The 27,800-nt window shown below is 36.4% G+C and overlaps 2 protein-coding genes across 4 annotated transcripts; one reads left to right on the forward strand and one right to left on the reverse strand.

Annotated features, from left to right (window-relative positions):
- The first annotated feature begins 861 nt into the window (after window positions 1–861).
- On the forward strand, window positions 862–2,727 carry LOC145098271 (uncharacterized). Its single transcript, XM_079035922.1, has 3 exons — window positions 862–1,004; window positions 1,545–1,798; window positions 2,207–2,727. Exons 1-3 carry the CDS (start codon window positions 862–864, stop codon window positions 2,725–2,727), a joined length of 918 nt encoding a protein of 305 aa, XP_078892048.1.
- Window positions 2,728–7,541: 4,814 nt separating this feature from the next.
- LOC145101373 (helicase-like transcription factor CHR28) lies at window positions 7,542–12,218 on the reverse strand. 3 transcript variants are annotated; one of them, XM_079038561.1, is made up of 9 exons: window positions 11,994–12,218; window positions 11,750–11,835; window positions 11,519–11,673; window positions 11,277–11,423; window positions 10,847–11,205; window positions 10,664–10,735; window positions 10,472–10,546; window positions 8,526–10,388; window positions 7,542–7,814 (listed from the first exon to the last, which is right to left on the reverse strand). In XM_079038561.1, the coding sequence occupies exons 3-9, from the start codon at window positions 11,601–11,603 to the stop codon at window positions 7,704–7,706; spliced, it is 2,712 nt and encodes a 903-aa protein (XP_078894687.1). In that variant the 5' UTR covers window positions 11,604–11,673; window positions 11,750–11,835; window positions 11,994–12,218; the 3' UTR covers window positions 7,542–7,703. The 3 variants fall into 3 exon arrangements, with proteins under 3 accessions (XP_078894687.1, XP_078894688.1, XP_078894686.1); XM_079038562.1 differs by lacking the exon at window positions 11,750–11,835 and having other exon boundaries at window positions 10,847–11,199; XM_079038560.1 differs by lacking the exon at window positions 11,750–11,835.
- Between the last annotated feature and the right edge of the window lie 15,582 nt (window positions 12,219–27,800).

A 27,800-nucleotide genomic window follows, 5' to 3' on the forward strand; every position in this document is an offset into this window, starting at 1 on the left:
AATTCTCTTTTCAGTTCTCATCTTCTACTCTTCAACTGATTAGGGTAAGTTCTCTACTTTTCTTCAAATGATTTTTTTTTATTTCTGGTTGAACATCAAACTTCTTGGCTGTTGCATCTTCAATTGATTATGAGTTAGGAAGTTTTTTTCTTACCTGTTGGATCTGCTGGATTACAATAATAATAAAAAAAAAAGTAATATTTTGTTTATGAAACAAATAAAAGCATCAAATTCTGCTGTTGGTATATGGGATTTATGGTTTACTTTAGGTATAGTTTCTGATTACTATAGTCTATGGTTTGTTTATGATACAAATTTCTGAATTAATTTTCTAAAGTTTTGTTTTGTTTTTGTTTCTGTGATGTGATCATGTGAATCATTGTAGTGTTATTAGTCAATAGTTGTTGAAAATGGATTTGTATTTCTGATTGTATGTTTTAATTTTCAGATTATCGGCATCTTCAAAGTGGGAAATAAAGACAAAAACTTTGGCCAGGTTGTATCTTTCTTTGTTTAGCTTTTATAACTAGAATTATTGATTTTTTTTTGCTTAACTTTTATAACTAGATTTGCTGATTTTTAAATATGTTTTCCCGAAAACAACCATCGGGTGCTCAAAATAGAAAACGAAAAAGAAAAGAACACGAAGAGGCTAATCAATTAAGAGGGTCTTTGAATAAATATTTTGTTAGAAATCAAAATTCTAATGATCCGGTTAATGATTTTAATGTTCCACCTAGTACTTCCAATGATTCGGTTGATATTTCCAATGATTTTGAAAAAAATGATTTTTTTGATAAAGATAAACCAAGTGATTTTAATATTTTTGATCCTAGAGTATGGGATGATTTAGATTCAAAAATGAAAGATTTACTAATAGAAAAATGGCCAAAAAGAGAAGTTGATACCAACACAATTTTTCCAAAAGATTCACTTGGTAGACATTTTTCATTTGATTTTTTCATTCGGAAATTAAGAAATGGTGATTCTTTTGATAAAAAATGGTTAGTGTATTCAAAAGAACTTGATAAAGTTTTTTGTTTTTGTTGTAAGTTGTTTAAAACCATTCAAACTAAAAGTAGTTTGGCAACCGAAGGAATTAAAGATTGGAAACATCTTAGTGAAACATTAAAACAACATGAAAATAGTTCCGATCATATGGATAATTTAAGAACATGGAATGAAACGCGAATTAGGTTAAATAAAAACGAAACAATTGACAAAGAAATTCAAAAAATGATAAAAAAAAAGATATCGAACATTGGAAAGAAGTTATGGTTAGAATTATTTTTGTTGTAAAATGTTTAGCAAAAAATAATTTGGCTTTTCGTGGTACAAATGAAAAAATTTATGAAAACTCAAATGACAAATTTTTAAGTGTAATTGAATCGATTGCGGAGTGGGATCCGGTAATGAAAGAACATTTTCGAATGATTCAAGACAAAGAAACACATAATCATTATCTTAGTCATAAAATTCAAAATGAATTAATTGAAATGTTAGCATCCGAAGTAAAATGTGCAATTATAAAAAAAATCAAAAAGGCAAAATATTTTTCCTGTAATTCTTGATTGCACTCCGGATACTAGTCACCAAGAACAAACGAATTTGATTATAAGATGTGTAGATTTGGAAAGTGTTCCATTAAAAGTTGAAGAGTTTTTTTTAGAGTTTTTAATTGTAGAAGATACATCCGGTCTAGGTCTTTTTAATGTTTTACAAGATGCCCTAAAATCTCTTGATTTGGATATTAATTATGTTCGTGGTCAAGGGTATGATAATGGGGCAAATATGAAAGGTAAACACCAAGGTGTTCAAAAACGATTGCTTGATATAAATAATAGAGCTTTTTATATGCCTTGTGGATGTCATAGTTTAAATTTGATTTTATGTGATATGGCAAATTCTTGCCAAAAGGCAAAAACTTTTTTTGGTACATGTCAAATGATTTATAATGTTTTTTCTAATTCAACCAAAAGATGGAGTGTTTTACTTGAGTTTGTTGATGATCTAACACTTAAATCATTATCAGCTACTCGTTGAGAAAGTCATATTGAATGTGTTAAAGCAATAAAAACACAATTTTATCAAATAAGAAAAGCTTTAAAAAAACTATCTATAATAAGTGATAATAGACAAGTGTGTAGAGATGCTGATTCACTAGTAAATGGTGAATTTTCTAGTTTTGAATTTATTTTAAGTTTAGTTATATGGTATGATATTTTGTACAAAATTAATTTGGTAAGCAAAAAGTTACAATCCAAAGAAATGCTTCTTGATGTTGCTGTAAAAAATTTAGAGGGGTTAATTAATTATTTTGAAGGATATAGGGAAAATGGGTTTGACTTTGCTATTAGTGAAGCAAAAGAAATAGCAAATAGTGTTAAAGTTAAACCCGAATTTCCTCAAAAACGCAATAAAAAAAGAAAACAACATTTTGATGAAATTCCAAATACCGAAAGAGAACACCAATCTTCTCAAGAAGCATTTAAAAGGGATTATTTTTTTATTTTTGTTGATATGACTCTTGTTCAATTGAAAAGTAGATTTGAACAAATGCAATTTTTTGAATCGATATTTGGTTTTTTGTTTGATGGTTCCAAATTAGTTTCTTTAGTTGATGATGAATTAAAGAAATGTTGTTTAAATCTTGAGTCCAATTTGAAAAATGGTGAAGATTATGATATTGATGGAGATGGTTTATTCATTGAGTTAAAACTTTTGTAGAAAATGTTGTCGGATGAAGCATACAAAAGTCGAAGTCCTTGGACATCTATTCAAATAATGGAGTATGCAAGAAGAATGGATATGTTCCCTAATGTGTTGGTTACATATATGATATTATTGACGGTGCCGGTTACGGTTGCTTCCGCGGAAATAAGTTTTTCAAAATTGAAGCTTTTGAAATCGTAGCTCCGAAGTATCATGACTCAAGAAAGATTGAATGGATTAGCAATTTTAAGTATTGAAAGTGATTTTTTTTAAAAATATTGATTATTGTAAAATAAGAGATGTTTTCGCTTCAAAAAATGCGCGAAGACATCGTTTTAGGTGATTTTTTGTATATTTTGTTTGTATTATTTGTTTGATTATAAAAATTACTGCATTTTTTATATTAGAAATTACTACATTTGTTTGATTATATGTTTTTGTTATTGTACGGTACACATATAAGGGCATAATTTTTTTATCTCGTCCCGGATAGTAAAAAACAATGGATCAGCCTTGACCACCCTCACTGCACTACCACAATCACCAAACCACCATCAACACCACTCCCTCATCATCGCTACCACCACCACAACCACCATCTTGTTGATACCGCCACCGCCATCACCACATTTATCACAACTTGTCGATTTTGAGTTGCAATCCTATCATGACTAGCAATCGTCAATGGGCTTGTCCTTATTTTATAACACTTTCCATTGTATTGTTTGTATCTTGATTCTACTTTTCATGTTTTTAGAACAAAATGCCTACCTCAAGCTCCAACAAGAAGCTACATAACTTTAACATGCCAGATGAATTGAAGTGGCCTAGCAAGGAGAGAAACCAACGACTCCCACGGGGTGCACCCCTGGTTCATGAACCACAACAGCTCCAAATCCACTAAGGTTGATATCAAGTCTAAACCAGCCAAATTAGAGGAAGCTAATTCGGCTGTAGGTGACCATGGATCCAAGGCTTCCACTTGTAAGGTCCCTATAGAAGGCGAAAACTCAAACTCAGTTTCAAAGAACATGATATGTGAGGATCCACAAAACGAGAGACCTAAATTATTGATCATGCTGACTAGAGAAGAGATTGAAGAAGATTATCTTGCCATGACTGGAAAGAAGCTTCCAAGAAACAAGATGAAGAGGAACAAAACCATGCATGCAGAAGGATCTTGATGTAAGCTATAACTCTCTTCCTTCGTATGACTATTTAACTATTTCAATTGTCATTTAAGCCGCTAAATTGTTATATAAATGGTGCAAACGGATGACGTATATAACCTTACAATTGTTGTTGTTTGTGTATTCTAGGTTATATTTCCTCGGGTTTCATTGGAGGGTCGGAATGCTGAGAATCTAGCTAAGTATTAGCTAGTGTATGTAGGGTTCTTCTTTTTGAACTTGAGTGTTGGTTTTCTTTTCTCCTAAGATGCATTTCCCTAGTGGTAACTAAGGAGGAATCAACCCATCTAAGTATGATTACAGGTTAAAGCCTGAAAATCACTTTTTTTTGCTAAATATTGGTCGTGGAACCAGTTGGCAGGGTGACATCATATCCATGAATGATGTTTCCTTATTTTAATTGTGCATCGATATTGTCAAAAATTCAAAAAAAAAAATACCATCTCTTAACAATCTTATGGTTGAAAATAACAGTAATAATAATGTGGTAGAACATGAACAATTGTTTTGTTGTTTATATAGGAACTTGTTGTATTGCCTTCAAAAATTCCAAAGAAGTAACCAATATAAGACAGTGATACAAGACATCCTTCCGGAAAGGATGTTCTCACCAGGTGCATTTTACTAAGATTTAGTGCAGACAAACAATTATTAAAACGCAAAAGGAAATCAAGACTAACAACAAAGCCAGTATATATACGTGATTATATTTACAGCTACATGGTTGGTTTGATTGGATTTGCATTTTGCACACAAAATACAAAATGTCATTTTGCAGTTATGGCCAAAAACCAGCAAACATTTTGTTATAACAAAAGCCAAAAGAGGCAGATGATTTAGAAAGTTAGTCAAGGAGTGTCCCCATAAACAGATATCTGAGATCTTGTGCAGTTAAATGAGACATTGAGATTCCACTTCGATCAAAAACTGAAGCATGCAATTTCCTCTTTTCTTCCTGTATATATAAACCATCACAAACTCACTCAAATCACGTCCACAACCACAGGTGCATGTGCATGTTTCTTCAGTTCAAACTAAATAATATTCTTTCCTTTTATCTCCTCTCATTGAGATAGAAAGAGTGGTGGGAGGAGGAAACCCTAGTGGCACATTCCAGATCTATAGCTCGATTCGTCTTCTCCGGCTATAGCCTTCTCGGTCCAGATATGTAGCCTGATACATCGTACGTTCTGACGATGTTAGGGTGGAAGTGGCGTCGTTGACCGGTAGTGATTGTGGTTAAAAACCCTAAACGTCGAAAGATGAAGGAAGGTGTCGGTGAAGGTGGTTTGGGTAGGTGACGGCGTCGGTAAATGTGGTTTGGGTAAGGTCGTCCCGCATGGTTTCCGGTGGTGGTTCCCAACGACAATGGTGGCGTCGGCGTTGGTTTCCGGTGAGAATGGCGGTAGTGGCGATGGTTTTCGGTGATATCGATGGTTTATGGTGACAGGGAGAGGACAGTGGTGGTGGGGATTTATAATTTTTAATTTTTAATAATTGAAGTATTATAACAATTAAAAAATCTGAAAAATGTAAATTATAAGGACATAAATGACAAATATGCCTTCACATGAGTAGCATGTGACAAACTTAGCTGGATAAAGATAACGACAGTTAAGTCGCGGGAACAATTTTGCATCGAGTCTCAATTTTGGATCATCCGTACATGAAAAAAATTGGTGCAAAACTGTACTCTTTGGTAAACTGCATGGACAAATTTTGCAATTTACTCTAATCTTTTAAAAGCTTTTCACATCCTTCACTTCATATCCCAAGGCTTTACCAATTTCCATGAAACGTAACATTTCATTAATCACACACACAAAAAAAAAATTGTTTTTCTTTATCATGTTTGGGGTAAGTTTCAGTCATATAGAAAGAAGTGTTCCTTTTCTTTTAGTCTTACCTCTTGTACTTTAAACTTGGTCCACTCCCATCCTCCCCCTACATGGTTGCTTACTTGCTTTGTCCCTTCCTTCTTAATTCCAAAATTCAATTCTCATTATGTCGATGTACATTAGGTTTGAATGAACCACCCATCAATACGAATATAATCAACAATCACCAATTACAGCTCTTAAACACCCATAAATAGTTTAGGATACATTTTTTTCTATCATGTTATATTATCTACATCACTAAACGCCACTCATCTTTTAATTATGTCATATCAGCTTTTCAATTAAATCTCACACCACTACAATAACAATACTGTTTCAAAAACGTCCCCACTTACACCTCAACAAATATTATATATATATATATATATATATATATATATATATATATATATATATATATATATATATATATATATATATATATATATATATATATATATATAGGTTCCTGAATGAAAAATAAAAAACAAGAACCATATATTTTAGATAGTACTAAATTTTTTTGATAAGATGAATTTACCAATTTAGAATAAATAAATAAATAACTTAACAAAAGTTCTAACAGAAAAATGTTATTTACATAAAAATAATCACTCATTCTTTTTCTTTTTTTAAATATAGTTTTAATATAATTTTTTTTATATTTCATCAGGACAATATAGGTACAATATTTCTAGTGTGATCATGTTTTAATTGGTCTGCATTTCATTTTAAAATCAAAATAAGTCTTCATAAAATATTTAGAAAATCAAAGATATCATTTGTATTAACTTTTAAATATCCATGTGTACCATAGAATTTGCCTTTGCAAGCCTTGTAGACTGTGAGAGCATCCACACCGGTTCTTTCAAACCAAATTGCAAAGCCACGTACTCATTATTTGAAAGCCATGTAGAAAGACTTCTTTCAACTGTTGAAAGGACATTGCAAGGGAACCCACAATACTTTAATTAATTTATTATATTATTTTACTGCCACATATCCCTCTTATCTCTTATCTCCTTGCAATTATTTTTAATTTCAAATGGTTGTATAATTAAGTAATTGTCTATGCTTTTCTTTTTATGACTTTGTCAAGATTTTGATCTATTTTTTTATGTTTAGTAACATAACTATACATTATATTGTATTATTAAATTCATTAAATTTGTTAAATCTAAACATGTACTTTTTTTATCATTAACTTAAAAAAAATTGTAGGGATACTTTTCAAAATAGATAAACAAAAATAACTTTTAAGATATATATATATATATATATATATATATATATATATATATATATATATATATATATATATATATAAGGTTATTGTTGATGTGTCAGTGGGGACCACCTTTGAAAGAGTGTTTGATATTTCATTGATGTGAGTGTTTATTGCAAATGGTGATGTGGTATTGCAAATGATGATATGTCACAATTGAAAGATGATTGGTATTGCATTGATGTGGATGGTCTGAAAAGATTTATCCCATGTGACATTCAATTTGGTTTGGAAAGGGGTTTGCAAGACCCGGTGTAGATGCTCTTATATTACAGCAAAACTTTATGGCATGTTATAGGAACCTCATTTCTAATGGCCAATTCCCTACATTTTTTTTTGTTGCTCTAGTGGCACTATGGTGCACTACTTTATAAATTCCAAGGCTGTAATTCAAACTACAAAAGACATTTTTTCAGGTGCCTTTAGATAAAATTTGAAGCAATGAATGCAGACAATTATTAATAACCAGAAAAAGGAAAGAAAACAGACAAACTTTTGATATGCATAAAGAACAAGTATACAGGAGTATTTACAATTACAGGGATGGCTACATTCTAAACAAAATGCCATTATGTTATGGCCAAAATAAACAGCCACAGACAGGTGGTAGATATTAGATAATTAGAAAATAGAAAGTTAATGAGAACCCATAAACAGATATTTAAGATCTTGTGCAGTTAGTCGAGGCCCTGAGCTTCCACTTTGATCTTCACCAAAAGCTGAAGAAATCATTTTCCTCTTTTCTTCCTGCATAAATAATTAAATATCAAAATCATATCACCACCACATTCAGGTGCTTTTGTTGTATGATTTATCATTCCGGTTTAAAGCAAGCTTCACTCAACACCAATTGTTCTCACGTTGAATAGGTCACCCTTCTTTCTAATTTTACACTTTTGGCCCAGATTTTAAATTTTATTAACAATTTGGTCTGAACATTTAAAATAATTACAAATTCATCCCAAATTTAGTTTAATTTGCAAATTTATTTTTCTATAACTTTTGTAAGAAATTTTTACAATCTTTTTCACGATTTGTTTTCTTAATTTTTTACAGATTTTGAAGAAAAAAAAAATTACAATATTTTTGCAACTTTTTATAGAAAAATTTACTACTTGTAATAAACTATTTTATACATTTTAACTAAAAGTTCATAAGCTCTTTTTACAATTTTTAAAATCCAACATTTAAACTTGCTTTACATTTTTTTAAACTTTTTTTACACCTTCATATGACTTATCTTTAACAAAAATTTTCTTTTTTAAATGTTATAAAAAAATCTGTGAGTTGGATACAATGATGACCTGTTCAACACTTCAACTTGTGAAACATACAGAAAACATGAGTTGGATATTCTTTTAAAAAACAAAATCCGTTTGTTGGCAACTTGATAAGTTTCTTTCCCAAATTCAGTGATAACCCTACTATAATATAAATATAAATATAATTATAATATACCTGGAGTGCAAGAATCCTGTCCTCAACTGTATCCTTAATAGTCAATCTTGAAACAGTAACAGGACGAGTTTGTCCAATCCTATGAGCTCGATCAATAGCTTGATCTTCAGTAGCCGGATTCCACCAAAGATCCAAAAGAATCACATGAGATGCTGCAACCATGTTTAGCCCAACATTCCCAGCTTTCAATGACATCAGCATCACAATCACCTCAGGATCAGTGTTGAACTCTTTAACTGCCATATCCCTTGACACTAGAGACATTGATCCATCAAGCCTCCTGTATTCTATACAATGCTGACTCAGCGATGCTTCCACCAAATCCAACATTCTTGTCCACTGAGAGAATACAATCGCTTTTATATTTGATCTGCTGCAATGAGTCTGAATGATCTCCAGAGTCGCTTTGATTTTGGAAGAAGCATAATCATTCTCAAAAACCAAACAACTCTCATCATCAATCCTATCATCATCATCATCATCATCACCATCATCATGTACACAGCTCCTTAAGGTGGCTTTGCTAAACACAACATCATCACCAATCTGAGTTTTGCAATTAAATGAAGGGCACGTGTTGTCAAATTCATCCCCTGTTAAATACTCAGATATACACACGTGGCAGAAAACATGTCCACATATAGTAACAACAGCATCCTCAGGTGGATCACTGCACAAAAGACAAATATTCAAAGTCTCCAAAAGCTTCAAAAGCTTAACTTGTGTGTCTTTTGGAAGATTCTTTGCTACTTTTGTAGAATCTTGACTGATTGATTCCGAACTAAATCCTTTCACAAGTAAAGGGTGATCACATGCTTGCCTAAGGCGCAAAAGCATCAGAAGGATATTTGCGTAATTTTGCCTCACAGTTCCAGCAGCTTGATATGCCTTGTATTGTGATCGTGATTCGGCTTCTAGTTTAAGGTAAAAAGCGCGTTCCTCTTTTGAGAAATCGACAGCTGTCAGTTTTATTGTTTTTGGAGGTAAGTTGATGATAGGTTTTCCATTAATCAAAGTGTCTTTTGTTCTTCGAAGCATTATTGTCTTTAACACAGCTTGAAGCTTCTTGTTACCTTGATTTGTGTTTTTGGACATTGGGGTCTTTATAAGGTTGCAAAAAGATTTGTAATTTGAATATGGTTCGCATTTCAGGAATCTAAAATAACTGAAAAGTTCATCGATTGAGTTTTGTATAGGTGTGCCAGATAAGCACCATCTCTTTTTTGCCCTAAGTCCACAGCAGGAATTAGATACCTGTGTGCTGAAATTTTTTATTGTTTGAGCTTCATCTAATATGACTCTAAACCAATTCACTTTTGCAAGAGCCCCTTTACCTTTTTTACCCTTCTTTCCTTTCTTCTTTCCTTTCTTACTAACATGAGACTGTTTCCTTTTCTTATTACCAAATTCATCATCATCATCATCATCATCATCATCATCAAAAGCTTTGGTTGGGACCTCTCTTGCAACAATGGAATATGTTGTTAAAACCACATCATATTTTGCTAGTTCATCAGGATCATGGGTTCTGTTTAAGCCATGATAGATTAAAATTTCAAGTTTAGCTTCATCTGCAACTTTTTCATCCAATTCATGAGCCCATTGTCGCAGCACACTTGCTGGACACACCACCAATGAACCTCCTTGAGGCTTCCGATTGTGAAATTCCTCTTCTGACCTTGAACTCTTAACCTTAGTTATTAACTTCCTTTCATCAGAGTCTTCATCCATGATGCCTTTATCATTGTCATCATCTACATCCAAATCTTCAGCTTCTGAACCACAAGGATCCTCTAACTTTGGTTTTGATGAAAATCTCTGCATTTGTATAAGTGCAATAACAGAAATAGTCTTGCCAAGTCCCTGTGAAATAAAATATAAAAGCATATCAAAAAGTTATATGCATTAAATCAAATAAAAGTTTGATTATATAACAAGCTAGCAACCTGATCATCAGCTAAAATTCCACCAGAACAAGCCACACTGTTTTCCTTATCAAGCATCCAAGCCAATGCAATTTTCTGAAAGAAAATTATCACAACACATGGAATAACCAAAATTAAACTTTTGCATATATGTATAATGTATAGAATAGATACACATAAAGTTAGAAGACAGTAATAAGGTGTATCCAAAACCTGATGCTTGAAAAGAGGGATAGATAAAAGACCATAAGGTAAAGTTGCTTCAATAGTTGGTTGATAAAGATCCTGATAAGAAAACAAATATACCATTTTAGTGCATGATATGTCATTCAAAAGGTACAATATAAAAAAAGGGAAGATAACAGAATAACAGACAGGTTAAGGTTAGTCTAATACCCGTAGTGCAACTTGATAAATCAGCCTCTCATCACCAACTGTTTCTTCAACAATCCCAGGGCGAGAATGACCAGATTGCCCTGCATAATGTGCTGTAGAAGGAACAGACACAGGTGGCTTCATTGATGGTGGTAATAGCCTACTGCCATGGTTGTTTTTCATAGCTAAATCATTGTGGGCCCAAATGTAATTGTCTTGTGGGTGAAAGTCAAACTTTGTTTGACTTGATGATGCTGGAACAGGATAACTTTCATGTCTTTGAAGGCTTGGACTGGAACTAGAAGAAGATGGATTCTGAAGGTATGATGGAAGCATTCTTTTGGCATCTTTCTGAGGTAACTGATCATCAGAATCTGAACCTAATATAATAGTGATTTTCAGTAAGAATTATTATTTAAACTGATATAGATATTATAGGGAGCACATTTACCATGATTTAGAAGAGCTTTATTGTGATTGTCGTGTCTGACTGTATACCATCTTGAATTTTTATAAACTTTACTAGACTGAGGCTTTTGAGTATTCAAAGCAGATTCTTTTTTAGAAGAAGGGGGCTTTTTAGTTGATCCACGGGAACCTGGAATTCAGAGAAATGTTTGTTATGATTCATGAATAATAACAGAAAGGTTTTGTATGGCTTTGAGATTTCAATTTATAGGCGAATGTATTTACCTGTATTACTTGACACAGATGAAGAACCCCATGAAGGAAGAACCCTGGTATTGGCCTTCACTACCGGCTCATCTATGGATGCCATTGCAGACACCCGAGTATCTATTTTCCCTAACCAAGATCAATTCCAAAATGGTGCCAGATGGTGAACGAACCTGCAATTCAACACAAACGCTTCAGTGCCGAAATTTAGCAATCCCCAAAAAGAAATCAACAGATTCCCTCACAAACCCTCGTAATTCGACTGCAAATCAACCCACAAAGAATGTGTAACACGTTGCAATAACGAGAGTAGTTTCACATGAACCATAAACCAACTACGATGATAGAACGTAAACATCAGTATATCACCAAAAGCAGATAGGTTTGATGGATAACAGAAAACTCTATTTGTAAAATCATAAATATATACACATTTGTCAAGTTGTGTTACTACTGTACATATGAACAGAAAAGGAGAAATTGATCGCCGCACCTGATGATTCTCGCTTACTTCACGATGATAACTGATCTTTAGCAGTTGTTCGGCTTGAAGATTCCACTCCGGAAAACCCTAAATCCCGTAATTCCAGAGGCGAACAACCCTTTATTTTCCCGGGTTTTGAAATGACTGTTGCTCAAAGTTTTGGCTTTCAAATCCGCACCGCCCTTTTCTCGTACACGAGAAGCAAAACGGTGCTCCAAAAGAAAAGAATAAATAAATTAAGGGGGTGTTTGTTCCTTTTTGGAAAAGATAAATGATAAAAGATAGGACTTTTTGGAAAAGATAAAGGGTAAAAGATATTTGGTAAATACATTTTAAAAGCTACTTTTGGATTTTAGATAGAAGAAAAAGTGACTTTTTGGAAAAGTTAGGAAAACCTGACTTTTTGTAACTTTTTCAAAAAAGACTTTTGCCCTTCTAAAAGACAAGCCAAACACCCCCTAAAGCAAATGACGAGCCAAAAAATGAGTAGATCCGAGTATATTTTTGAGATTAAAAGAGAAATTTGATAGCATCATCTTATATTGGAATATATTGAACCATTTAATCATTTTGATGGTATCATCCGAGTATATTTTTTTGATTAATTTCAACAATTTAATCATTTTGATGATTTCTATCATAAAATAAAATAAAATTAATATTAATTAAATTAAGTTGACTACGTTTGAAAAATTGAAAACTTATTAATGATGATTAGAATTTTTAGTTGGAATATATTGAGGTGAAATAAATGTCAGTATAATTGTCAAAACCTAAAATTCCTTCCTTTTAAAATTAAGTAATTTGTATATATCTTTCAAAATTATAGAACTTGAAATCAAAAAATTCAAAATAGTAAGATATGAATCACAATATTAATTTCTCTATATCCTTTCCAAAATCGTTGTTCAAAATTATGTATAAGTATAATCTCATTCAGTTGTTATTACAATTTTGTGAAATCTGGATTTTACAACATCATGTTCAAATATCAACTTCATAAGGTTAGCAATTTTTATTTTATTTTATTTACTGATTAATTTCTTACATCTGATTATAGTTTATGTGTTCAGTATATGTATCAATGGCTTATTAGTGGGTTTTTGATAAACGAATTTTCTATTCTCTCTCTCTCTCTCTCTCTCTCTCTCTCTCTCTTTGTGTGTGTGTGTGTGTTTGGATTGGATTCTATGTTTATATTGGATGAAGGAAAATTCAGTTTAATATGTTCTTTGTTAATTGGATTGGATTATGTGTTTGAATTAGATGAAAAAATAAATAAAGAAAAGTAAAAATGGAGTACCTTCTAGAAGGGTTTATTATATATATATATATATATATATATATATATATATATATATATATATATATATATATATATATTAAAAGAGAAACTTGATGACATCATCGTCAACAATCAGGATCATTCATTGTGTTTCTTTGATTAATTTCAAACATTGGATCATTTTGATGATGTCATCGTAAAATAAAATAAAATTAATATTAATTAAATTAAGTTGACTGCGTTTGGAAATTTGAAAACTTATTAATGGTGACTGAAATTTTTAATTGGAACGTACTGAACTGAAATAAATGTCAATATAATTGTCAAAACACAAATATACTTTTTTTTTAAATCAAGTAATTTGTATATACCTTTCATAATTATAGAATTTAAAATCAAAAAATTCAAAATAGTATGATATGAATCACAATATTAATTTATTCACATTCTTTCCAAAATTGTTGTTCAAAATTATGTATAAGTATAATCTCATTCATTTGTTATCATTATTTCGTGAAATCTTGACTTTGCAACATCATGTTTGAATACCAACTTCATAAGGTTAGAATTTTTTTTTATTTACTGATTAATTTCTTACATCTGATTATAATTTATGTGTTCAGTCTACGTATCAATGGCTTATTAGTGGGTTTTTGATAAACAGATTTTCTATTCTATGTGTGTATGTGTATGTGTATATGTGTTTGTGTGTGTGTGTGTGTTTGGATTGGATTCTATGTTTGGATTGGATGAAGTAAAATTCAGTTTAATTAGTTATGTGTTAATTGGATTAGATTATGTGTTTAGATTAGATGAAAAAAAGTAAAAAATGGAGTACCTTCCGAAGGGTTAAGTGTCTTCATATGTTATTTCTTCAAAATTACTTATTTAGGCTTGCTGTAAAAACTACTTTTAATTGGAATGATTCGTATATTCTTATATATATATATATATATATATATATATATATATATATATATATATATATATATGTGTGTGTGTGTGTGTCTGTGTTTCTCAATCACCATATGCATTTTTATCCAAAGGTAAAAAAAGGCAAATGTAATTTTGATATTGTCGTATTATACATGTGTGTTGTAAAATGACCTATTTACCATTGTTGTTGCGTGTCTGTTTGTGTTTCAGTGTGTGTGTGTGTGTGCATGTGTATGTGTGTTTGTGTGTGTGTGTGTGTTTGGATTGGATTTTGTGTTTGTATTTGATGATGTAAAATTCAGTTTAATTAGTTATGTGTTTAGATTTGATTATGTGTTTGGATCGAATGAAAATAGAAATAAAGAAAAGTAAAAGTGGAGTACCTTCCCGAAAGGTTTAGTGTCTATATATATTATTTCTTCAAAATGACTTATTTACCCTTGCAGTAAAAACTACTTTTTTGGGAATGATTCATATATTTCTTTAATATATGTTTGTGTCTGTGTTTCTCAATAATCATATGTTGTTTTGTCCAAAGGTAAAAAAAAAAAGGCAATGTACTTTTGATATTGCCTTATTATACATGTTGTAAAATGATTTGTTTACATCAAAATGATAATGCAGGTGTTATCATCCTCCTACGTATAGCAAAGCTCAAAACTTGGGTGGTAAGAATATTTTTTTTTTATTATATATGCCCATGTCACTACATTAATATTTTATTTATAAGATAAATTAATTTATAACTTTAATTGTTATTTCCAAGTTAGCCTCAAGTGGGTAACTACTTGTTTGGTCGAGATTGCATATTAACGATGACATGTCTCACATTTCAGAATTCAAAAAAGCGTATGTCTTTTTATCATTAATTAATAGCTTAATGTTTGTTTTTCCTTATTCTAATTCATTAATTATTTATATTGTTTAACTTTTTTATTTTTTTTCTTCTTGTATGTAGTATTGCTGATATGGATTTGAATGTTAAGTCTTCCATTGGTACTACACAGCTTAACACCGATACTGTTGTGGCCAAGGCAAAGGATTACTACCTCCGTTTTCCAATAAAAAACATTAATGATATTCCATATTACAATGAGGTATACTTAACAATATTAATATTTTCCATTAATTTTATAAATTTATGGTGCATAACACAATGAACATATATATATATATATATATATATATATATATATATATATATATATATATATATATATATATATATGAATTTTTTATATATTTTTAAAAAAAATTAGGAAATAGAAAATTGGTTTGTCCATCATTGCTACTGTCATCGGTTTTGATTTAGATGAAGGCTGATATTCTTTTTATTGTCGTGACCGTTCATAAAAAATAAGTAAGAATGAATGAATGATGATGATACTAATGCTACACCATTTACTTGCGATGGTTGTGGTGGCGTTTCTGATGTTTACAACAAATAAGTTCATAATTTTACATTTGTAAAGTTTGTAACGACCGAAAAATACAACCAATTTTTAACTTTTTCAAAAACATCTCAATTCCATTAAATCTTTACAAAAAGGTTTTCAATACAAAACATTTAACGTGTTCCCAGAATTCACAATGCTACAAAATCATGAGGAGCGGTACGATCACGCCTTCGCCTTGCCACAGCCTCCTGAAGAACTTGAAAAACATGAAACCACAACTGTAAGCCCGAAAGCTTAGTGAGATATCCCCAAAATACCAACCACACATACGCCCTTCCAGGCCACGACCTTTCGGTCCAAATCGTATCGCCTTCCGGCCCATATCATGTTGCCTTCCGGCCCATAACATATTGCCTTCCGGCCCATAACATAAAAAGCATACAGAACATAGAACAGCCATGCATATCGGATCAAACTCCAGTCCAAGCAACCGTGTGCACATAACATATAATCATATAACAGTTCACAGTCAGCAAATCGATCAAACAGATCACATAGCATATGATCACCCTAACCAGGATACCGACCTAGCCGATCACTAGCATAACATCACCCTACGACTCAGCCAACATACTAATTACGCACATACGCCTTTCCAGGCCATGACCTTCCGGTCCACATCACAATGCCTTCCGGCCCACAACATATATTGCCCTCCGGCCAACAACATATAATGCCTTCCGGCCCTCAACATATAATGCCTTCCGGCCCATAACATAATGCCTTCCGGCCCATACCATAACAACAGACAACAACCCGGATTTCCATCCGATAAAGGGTCGGCCTTGGTGCCTTAAACCCTATTGATATAGTGAGGATAACTCACCTCGAAACTGCTGACTGAACAGATAATCCAAGCTGCTTCGATCCCTGATACGATCTCCACCACTGGACAACCACCAATGCACTGAACTCAAAACAATAATAAAAAATTACCAAAATTCCCCTGGAAACCACTGGTCAACCCTTGGTCAAATACAAGGTCAAAGTCAACCCCTAACTGACTCTACTCGCCGAGTCAACCCGATGACTCGCCGAGTCCCCATACTCAGAACTTCCCTCAATCCGCGACCTAACCCGCCGAGTCACCCCGAGACTCGTCGAGTTCAACAACTCCGAGTCCACTCGCACGCAACTCACCGAGTCATCCCTTGACTCACCGATTCCCGACTCGACCAGCAAATATTGGACCTCTTCGACAAGACTCGCCGAGCCCAAGAACAGACGCGCCGAGTCTAAGGCTATCTCCAACCTACTCGCCGAGTTGTTCATACAACTCGCCGAGTTCCAGGCCATCTTCATCCAACTCGCCGAGTTGTTCTTCCAACTCGCCGAGTCCCAGCTCATCTTCAAGCAACTCGTCGAGTACACCCATGTGACTCGTCGAGTACCACCGGTCTGAATCCATTCAGAAACATTCCAGGCCATGCAATTGATCCAAAACATAGATCTAGCCCCCTACAACCCATCCATCACGTAAAGTGGCAAACTTTACGTGAATCCAAAGAGATCTAGGCCATTTGCACATTGGGCTAGGGTTTGGGACATGATGGCTCCACTAAACACTCCAACACAGGGACTTTCATGCTCTCTGATCCTTCTCCATTCCAGATCTGAGGTAGCAACCTCAGATCTACCCTCTAGGCTCCAATTACATCCAAAGACAAGCTCCCCACAAACCCCAAAATGAAGATACAACATGACAACAGCCCAAGAACGAGATATTACCTCCAAGGAACACCCCAACTGAAATGAAACTCGAATCCAAGCAAAGCCCCTTGCTCCAAGCCTACAAACTCCCAAAATCCCTTCAACAAACACCTCCTTCAAGCTCCCAATGAGATATGATCACTCACACACGAAGGCTAAGGGTTTCTGGACTTGAGGATGAATAAAGAGGCTGAGAGAGGGCTGTTATGTTCTTTATATAGGGCTCAACCCCGAGAATTAGGGTTTTCTCCACTCAGCACCTACTCGCCGAGTCCATCTTACTGACTTGCCGAGTCAGCTACTTAACACGCGACCCAATCGCGACTCTACTCGCCGAGTCCACCCATGGACTCGCCGAGTCACTCTTTCCCAATTTACTCTTTTAGCCCTTCTACTCTACTCTTGATATTTTGGGATGTTACAATTCTCCCCCACTTAAATTAGGCTTCGTCCTCGAAGCCTACTGCAATTCTATCCCAACGATACTCCCACAACGCGCCACCTGGCCTTAACCGGGCCAATTCCTCAAGGCATACCCATCGGAACTCAAACACACTTTCTCTTTCCTTACGGTGTCCTGACCACCGTCTCGAGCCGGGCACCGGCTGTACCCTCTGATAATCACACTCAACAACCGAGAATTACCCATGATGCATCACTGCCCCAAATCTCAACAATCACTCGGCCCATAAGAGCTAGAAAGCCATGAACCATCGGATTCCCGATCCGAATCCCACTTTATCCATTCCGTGATGACAGAAAGACCCGTTCTCAATCTCAGAGCAACTCCCACGAGTTCTCCTCTTGCAATCACATACAAATGCTGAACTTTCTCCAGCACCCTCAGGTTGGGAAAACCTGATACACTGATGATATCCTCCAACATCCCCCAGGATGAACCACTAATACATATCCAATACCCTGATCAGAATCACACTGAGAGCCCAAGACTCTCTCCCTGCATCCCTCCCGAGTCTCTTGGCTCTACATCTGCGGAATTCCTTCGCACCCTCAGCAGACATCCCAAACCAGATGAGCTTCTATTCCACTGCCGCAAACATGCTGCTCAAAAACCATACTCGAATTACTCTAATCATAATTCTGCTCTGCCGCTTTCACTTCCGTGAACTTGCACTCCCTCTCGGAGTTACACACCTCTCTCACTTCCTTTTCCAAGGAATCCACTTGGCCGCATGCCACCCAACAAGTGCCACGGTGCTCGCCCAACGCCACACCACCCTCTTAGCGTATCCGCTATCCATCCAACACACACATACTCGGATTCTCATCGCAGGGACTCTCAAGCCCCTGCACTAACTCCACTAAACAAGATCACTACCCGGGGCCAGACCTTCTAACGCAATCACACTGCAACATACACAAACCATATCCTCAAACTGATCCAACAATACTTGCAGAGTCTTCAGCATGACTGGACCGCCTTACCAGGCCTTCAGCCCATCTGGACCACTCTCAGAACCTTCAACCAATCTGGACCGCTCTCAGTGCCTTCAGTTTGGATGGACCGTTCTCCGAGCCTTCGGCCTGACTGGTACGCCTACCGGCCTTCAGTCTATCCGGACCGCTCAACTAGCATTCAACATTCCGGGCTATCCCCCCGGAAATTCTCCCATGCATACCGTTCTAGCCCTCAAGGGGTTCCGAACTCAAACTCCATCATACATACTCAATCCCGGCCTGCTCCCAGGCCCTCCACAATCAAATGCCCTAGGTCTGAATCCCGCCCCGCAAGTCCGACACTTACTCCTATCAACCTATACTCTGGGCTGACAGAACACTTGCTGAATCCCAACAGCTAAGCACTCTCGAATACTCACCGATCTCCCGGAGAATTCTCCAATTCTCCCCCACTTGGGCACTAACTATCCACCACCGGTCGCCATCACCGACCTCCTAGAACAACTCTTGCACAAAGAAAACACTTACACGCGGACTGCTTCCCACAAGCATAAACAACCTCAACGAGATCTCACATCAACCCTGATCAACCTGGTCGAAAGAAACTCAATCTGCATCTAACCACTCCTCAGAAAGCAGATGCTACCCGACCTGCAACCCAATGCCGGGTTTCCACTAATAACCCCCATGAATGATAACCAACGGAATTCCCAAAACAACAACACATAACCAAAACCACAAACCGCAAAAAGACGAATACCGCATCGAAAACCAAACAAAATACCAGCTCATAAACATTACACCACAATAATCACAAGATAACAAGACATCAAGAAGGAAACATACCCGCAGCCGCATCCGGCACTGCCCTGACCTCCTCTGCTACAAGCTGAAAAGCACGATCCTGAGCCCTTGGGGGCTCCGCTCCACCCTGACCTCCACCTGTGATCCTCAACGTGGCCGGTGATGGAGCCTGCACCGGTCCTGCAGCAAGCTGTGGATAGTTGACCCTTAAATGCCCAACCTAATGACAATGATAGCAAATCCTCAAATCCCGAACTGGCGCTGACTGCCGACAATCCCTCGCATAGTGCCCCTCCTTCCCGCACTTGCGGCATGCACCACCGGACCTACAAACCCCGGTGTGACCCCTCCCACACTTCCCACAAGTGTGACTGCTCAGATCCCCCACTCTAACATCAACGGTCCTGGACCGTTTCGGCGCCGGCTGCGACTGCACCGGAGCCTGCCTCAACTCACGCAACTGCAACTCAATCTCTAACTCACGCCGCCTAGTGGCCTCCTGCAACTCCAACTAGGCCTCGCACCTCTGCGCAGACACAAACTGCCTGATGTCCCTCTTGAGCATGCTCAGATATTGAGACATCTGAGCCTGCTCCGAAGCGAACTCTAGGCAAAACATCGCCGTCTCAGTGAACATCCTGATGATCTCAGTCACCGACTCCGAACCCTGCTTCAGCTCAAGGAACTCCTGAGCCAATCTCTCCTTCTCAACTTGCGGAACATAACGAGTGTTGAACATCTCTCTGAACTGATCCCATGATACCGCAGCCCTCTGCGCATCTGAATATGACCCCGTGGTCGATCTCCACCAATCCTTCGCCCTGAGCCTCAACAAGTTCAGAGCACACCTCACCCTCTGATCAGCAGGGCATAAACACGTGAAGAAACACCCCTCCACGTCTGATAACCATCTCATAGCAACAATCGGGTCCCGAACTCCATCGAAGGTGGGAGGCTTCGCATTAGCGAAGTCCCGATACTGAAAACCCCGACCAGCTCCTCCCCTTGCTGCTGCTACAGCCGCTGTAGCCGCCGCGGCAGCCGTCTCTGCGAGAGCCGCATAGCGCTCATCAAAATACACAACCATGGCGGTCTTAATCGACCCAATCAGCTCTGGCAACTCAGCCCGGAACAACTCAACAATCTCCTCACGCAGGATCTCCCGAATCCTCGCATCCAACTCGCACGTGCTCATCTGACCGATGACTTCGGGCGGCACCGATCCGCCCGGAACTCTCTCTCCAGCTCCCGATCCTGATCCGGATCCACTCTCATCATGCCTCGGAATCTCCATACTGAAAAACACCACACAAAATCTCAGACTCTTCCCACAACCTAGGATCCAACTCTCTCAACCCAGCCCTAGAGATCATGGTTTCCCTGATACGCGTATGGGTCCTGTGCTTTCAGTAGTACGGGCCCATACTACCTTCCACACCTACCCATATTTGTATGAAGTACTACCACAACGCCCTAGAGAAACATGCATAGCAACGCTCAACCCTCACCACTAGAGGAACACTGAAAATATCCCATAAGGAACCCTAGGCTACATGCATCACAAATCAGGCAACATATCATGAAATCCTGAAGATCCTTAGCCTATCACTAGCATGCTGTTCTATCAAAGCTCAAAAACAATTAACATGCATGATATTTTGGGGTTACTTACTGGCTCCGGCTGATCGTACCTCCGCATCCTCCCTTACTCATTTTGAAAACCATTTTAAATACTCTTTTGAAAACTCTCATCGATTTGAGACTGGAGTCACACGAATGTTCCTCCAATTCACTCAAACCAAGGCTCTGATACCAACTTGTAACGACCGAAAAATACAACCAATTTTTAACTTTTTCAAAAACATCTCGATTCCATTAAATCTTTACAAAAAGGTTTTCAATACAAAACATTTAACGTGTTCCCAGAATTCACAATGCTACAAAATCATGAGGAGCGGTACGATCACGCCTTCGCCTTGCCACTGCCTCCTGAAGAACCTGAAAAACATGAAACCATAACTGTAAGCCCGAAAGCTTAGTGAGATATCCCCAAAATACCAACCACACATATGCCCTTCCAGGCCACGACCTTCCGGTCCAAATCGTATCGCCTTTCGGCCCATACCATGTTGCCTTCCGGCCCATAACATATTGCCTTCCGGCCCATAACATAAAAAGCATACAGAACATAGAACAGCCATGCATACCGGATCAAACTCCAGTCCAAGCAACCGTGTGCACATAACATATAATCATATAACAGTTCACAGTCAGCAAATCCATCAAACAAATCACATAGCATATGATCACCCTAACCAAGATACCGACCTAGCTGATCACTAGCATAACATCACCCTACGACTCAGCCAACATACTAATTACGCACATACGCCTTTCCAGGCCATGACCTTCCGGTCCACATCACAATGCCTTCCGGCCCACAACATATATTGCCCTTCGGCCAACAACATATAATGCCTTCCGACCCTCAACATATAATGCCTTCCGGCCCATAACATAATGCCTTCCGGCCCATACCATAACAACAGACAACAACCCGGATTTCCATCCGATAAAGGGTCGGCCTTGGTGCCTTAAACCCTATTGATATAGTGAGGATAACTCACCTCGATACTGCCGACTGAACAGATAATCCAAGCTGCTCCGATCCCTGATATGATCTCCACCACTGGACAACCACCAATGCACTGAACTCAAAACAATAATCAACAATTACCAAAATGCCTCTGGAAACCACTGGTCAACCCTTGGTCAAAGACAAGGTCAAAGTCAACCCCTGACTGACTCTACTCGCCGAGTCAACCCGATGACTCGCCGAGTCCCCATACTCAGAACTTCCCTCAATCCGCGACCTAACCCACCGAGTCACCCCGAGACTCGTCGAGTTCAACAACTCCGAGTCCACTCGCATGCAACTCACCGAGTCATCCCTTGACTCACTGATTCCCGACTCGACCAGCAAATATTGGACCTCTTCGACAAGACTCGCTGAGCGCAAGAACAAATCGCCGAGTCTAAGGCTATCTCCAACCTACTCGCCGAGTTGTTCATACAACTCGCCGAGTTCCATGCCATCTTCATCCAACTCGCCGAGTTGTTCTTCCAACTCGCCGAGTCCCAGCTCATCTTCAAGCAACTCGTCGAGTACACCCATGTGACTCGCCGAGTACCACCGGTCTGAATCCATTCAGAAACATTCCAGGCCATGCAATTGATCCAAAACATAGATCTAGCCCCCTACAACCCATCCATCACGTAAAGTGGCAAACTTTACGTGAATCCAAAGAGATCTAGGCCATTTGCACATTGGGCTAGGGTTTGGGACATGATGGCTCCACTAAACACTCCAACACAGGGACTTTCATGCTCTCTGATCCTTCTCCATTCCAGATCTGAGGTAGCAACCTTAGATCTACCCTCTAGGCTCCAATTGCATCCAAAGACAAGCTCCCCACAAACCCCAAAATGAAGATACAACATGACAACAGCCCAAGAACGAGATATTACCTCCAAGGAACACCCCAACTGAAATGAAACTCGAATCCAAGCAAAGCCCCTTGCTCCAAGCCTACAAACTCCCAAAATTCCTTCAACAAACACCTCCTTCAAGCTCCCAATGAGATATGATCACTCACACACGAAGGCTAAGGGTTTCTGGACTTGAGGATGAAAAAAGAGGCTGAGAGAGGGCTGTTATGTTCTTTATATAGGGCTCAACCCCGAGAATTAGGGTTTTCTCCACTCAGCGCCTACTCGCCGAGTCGGCTACTAAGTACGCGACCCAGTCGCGACTCTACTCGCCGAGTCCACCCATGGACTCGGCGAGTCACTCTTTCCCAATTTACTCTTTTAGCCCTTCTACTCTACTCTTGATATTTCGGGATGTTACAAAGTTCTTGTGGCATTAATCTATATTCGAATGTTTCCAATTTTATTTCATTGTCCATTAAAGTGTCATTTTGTAATTTTTAGGGTGAGTGTCGTAATTCGTGTTCAATATGAAATTGGGTCTGCTTCTTTTATATTGTTTGACCGTCATGTTAAAGATGTTATTTACTGTGATAATCAGTGGCTGATGGAAAAAAAAAGATATCAAAGGTAGCGTTAATTTTTTTAATCGTCAACTCATCTCTTATTTTGTTTTATGATATTAATTTTTTTTAGTATATGTATTGAAGAATTGAATAAATTCATTTTAACCCATTAATGCATCCAATTCTTTTTAACATAAAAAAGTTGTCTACAATTATGTTCTTTAACGATTTGTATTTTTTTATACGTTCCCGACGTATAACGCGGGTTATAATCTAGTTATCTAGTATAATTCAAACTGAATCGAATCGTGCCTATAAAATTAATGGTATATCTATTATAATTTATTGTAAGTTTATATTTTTTAATTCTCTCTAACAAAATGAAGAGTTTTATTTTTCTTTCACTTATCACATTCTCATCCTATTTGTCAAATATTATTTTGCGATTATTTTGAATTAATTTATTTTTTCACGTGTCATTTTATAAGTTTTCTATTTTATTAAATTCCACATAATATTTTAATATAATAGTTACAATAAATATAGTAATACATGGATATTAATTTCACTAATAAACTTACCTTTTGATTTCAAAATTCTCAAAATTAAAACTCATTAATTTCTTTTTTTTTTATTTAAATTATTTATTTAAATTTAAAAGATAAAAATATTTTCATTATAATAAATCATTATTTTTTTCTTATAAATTCAAAATTCTCAAGTATTTTGACCTTTATATTTAACTTTTTTTTAATTAACTCATATAATACATGGGTCTCATCTAGTATAATCCAAGTTGAATCGAATCGAGCCTATAAAATTAATTGTATATCTATCATAATTTACTGTAAATTTATTTTTTTAAATCTGTTCTAATAAGTAAAGGTTTTTTTGTGATATGTCACACTCTTATTCAATTTGTCAAATGTCATTTTGTGATTATTTTGAGTTAATTTATTTTCCACATGTTATTTTATTAGTTTTTTTTTTCTATTTTAATAAATTCCATATAATACTTTAATGTAATAAGTACAATAAATGTAGTAATAAATGAATATCATTTTTATTAATGGACTTACCTTTTTATTTCAAAATTCCAAATTAAAGCCTAGTTTATTTTGTTTATTTATTTAAATTTAAAAGATTAAAAAAATTCACTTTTAATAATTTATCATTTTTATCAATGGCTTTGAGATTTCAATTTATAGGCGGATGTATTTACCTGTATTACTTGACACAGATAAAGAACCCCATGAAGGAAGAACCCTAGTATTGGGCTTCACTACCGGCTTATCTATGGATGTCATTACAGACACCCAAGTATCTACTTTCCCTAACCAAGATCAATTCTAAAATGGTGCCAGATGGTGAACGAACATGCAATTCAACACAAACGCTTCAGTGCCCAAATTTAGCAATCCCCAAAAAGAAATCAACATATTCCCTCACAAACCCTCGTAATTCGACTGCAAATCAACCCACAAGGAATGTGTAACACGTTGCAATAGGGATAGTAGTTTCACATGAACCATAAGCCAACTAAGATGATATATCATAAACGTCAGTATATCACCAAGAAATTAGATAAACGTCAGGTCTACAAATGGGTTTTAAGGATAACAACATAAATTCTATTTGTAAAATCATGAATACATACATTCGTTAAGTTGTGTTGCTACTGTACATATGAACAGAAAAGGAGAAATTGATTGTTGCACCTGATGATTCTCGCTTACTTCACGATGATAACTGGTCTTTAGCTGTCGTGCGGCTTGAAGATTCCACTCCGGAAAACCCTAAATCCAGTAATCCCAGGCGAACAACCCTTTATTTTCCCAGGTTTTGAAATGGCTATTGGGCAAAACTTTGGCTTTCAAATCCGCACCGCCCTTTTCTCGGACATGGGAAGCAGACGGTATATGGCATGATTCCAACGTTAAGACCGGAGGGTATGGGAGCGGTGTTTCTCTCACTTTTTGTAGGCTACACCACCCTTTCACTCACCTAAAACTCAATGAATGCGTGGGAAGGACTTCCCTCACTATTTTTTTAAATAAAATTATTTGATTTTTATGATTTATAATTTTTAAATTAAAAATAACCAAAAATTTTAATTAAAAGAAAATGCATTTCATTAATTAAAATAAAAATTACAATAAACCTAAATTTTAAAAAACTAGAAAATTAAAAAAAAACACACACACAAACAAAAAATCAAACAAACCAACAACGACCTACGAAAAATATTTTTTCATAATTTTTTCCCTCTTTTTCATCACGAGCTCGAGAGCCGGTCCCAATAGATGATCGATGTTTTCCGTAAAAAACTTCATACCCTCCATTTTTTGTATCTCTACCCGCTCCTTCTTCCTTGCTGCTTCTTTTTCTTTGTCAAACACCAAACGTTCGGAGAAATTAAGATTATATCGATCAAACGGCGCTGTTATTTTCCGCATTTCGTCAACGTCCATGCTGAAATCCGATGCACCCGAAGAAGTCCCTTTTTCCCTTCCTCTCTGCTTTGTCCCTACCCATTGGGCGGACAATTTCATCTAGCTCGAGTTCGTCGTCCTGATACAAATCTAGACCGACCCTAGCATCGGAGGAGGCTGTGTAACCACTAGAGCCCGTTTTGTTCGCTTTGATTGTTGGACTCCAAAAATAAAATCTTGCTCGTATTTTATCCACCTAGGACTTCGGACCAATATTTTCCAACAATCGTGCCACTTGAATGGTTTTCCGACTTCCTCAAGGTAAAATTGCAAAGCTTCTTGAAGTATTTGTTCGTCGCCTTGACCGCTTTTTCGTTGGGTTTTTAGGTTGTTGTACAACCCGTTTATTTTTGAAACCCCCTTTCCTATTTCTCGAAACTTCGAATTCAGTTGATGTTTTGTACGGTAGTCGTCACCTTTTTCTAGCTCCTTTAGAAACTGTTCTAAAATACGAAACCAAAAATGGTCTCCCGGTTGTGCGTTTCCATGAATCGAATCTTCAGAAATGTTAGCCCAAACTTTTACCAAAACTAACTCTTCGTGTGGAAGCCATGTTGTGGGCTTTTGTCTTTCCGGTTGTATGACACCCTTGCGTGCTTGCTGTTTTCCTTTGTGTCATTGTGGGGGTGGTGTGGGTTGAGTTTCGGGAACCATCTCTTCTTTTTCAGAGTCATCCAACTCATCAGCAAGTTGGAATTGTTGTTGGGTTTGGGTTTGAGTTTTGGTTTTGGTTTGGGGTTGGGTTTTGGTTTTAAGGTTGATTTGACAGTTGTTGATCCGGAAAAAATAACAAAGTTTGAAAACAATTGCAGCGTAACATTTGGAACTTGGATTGGGTAATATTGTCTAACATTTTGGTATTAAAATTGTAGTGGAGATTGAATGGGAGCATCAAGTTGGGGGCGATAAACTCCTTGTGATGATGAATCGATAGCAAAAATGTTTTGAGTAGGGATGTTTAAACTCGAACCATGACTTTTTTTCCTTCGATCGGAAGTTGGGGTTTGATTGTCGGGATACATTTTTTTTAGAAGAAAATAGAGGGAATAGAGGGTTTGTTTGAATGTTGATTGAAGGTAAATAGTTGGGTATTTATAGGTGTTTAAAAAGGTAAAAAAAAATAACAAAAAAAGACTTTTAATGCATATATCCGTTAGTAAAAAAAATACCGTTAATCAACGACTAATTAAAAAAAATCGTCCAATGATCGACGGAGAGAGAACGCGACAAAATCCTCCCCTCTCCGGTTCCCGCACCGACGGTCCGGTGTTCCGTCGTGGGGGAAGTCTCCCGCTCCTTCTTCCCGCGATGATTCCGTCCAGCCTAATAATAATAATAATAATAATAATAGTAGTAGTAGTAGTAGTAGTAGTAGTAGTAGTAGTAGTAGTAGTAATAATACTAATAATAATAATAATAATAATAATAATAATAGTATGAAGGGATTATAACTTGAGAGGGCAACGTACTTAAGTTTTTAGTTAATTTGGTCACTAAATTTTTTTGTGTTTTTATTAACCATTGAACTTGTTGAAATGTGTACATTATACCGGTATGATCGGTAATAGTGAGTTTTGTCAATTTCCAATGTTGTTTCCAGCTAAACATGTTTTTTCCGGCAAAACTTGATTCCCACCTAAAACCACCGCCAACACCTC

Source organism: Lactuca serriola, chromosome 4, assembly GCF_051521515.1.
Source record: "Lactuca serriola cultivar US96UC23 chromosome 4, Lser_US96UC23_V15, whole genome shotgun sequence".
Taxonomy (NCBI): Eukaryota; Viridiplantae; Streptophyta; class Magnoliopsida; order Asterales; family Asteraceae; genus Lactuca; species Lactuca serriola.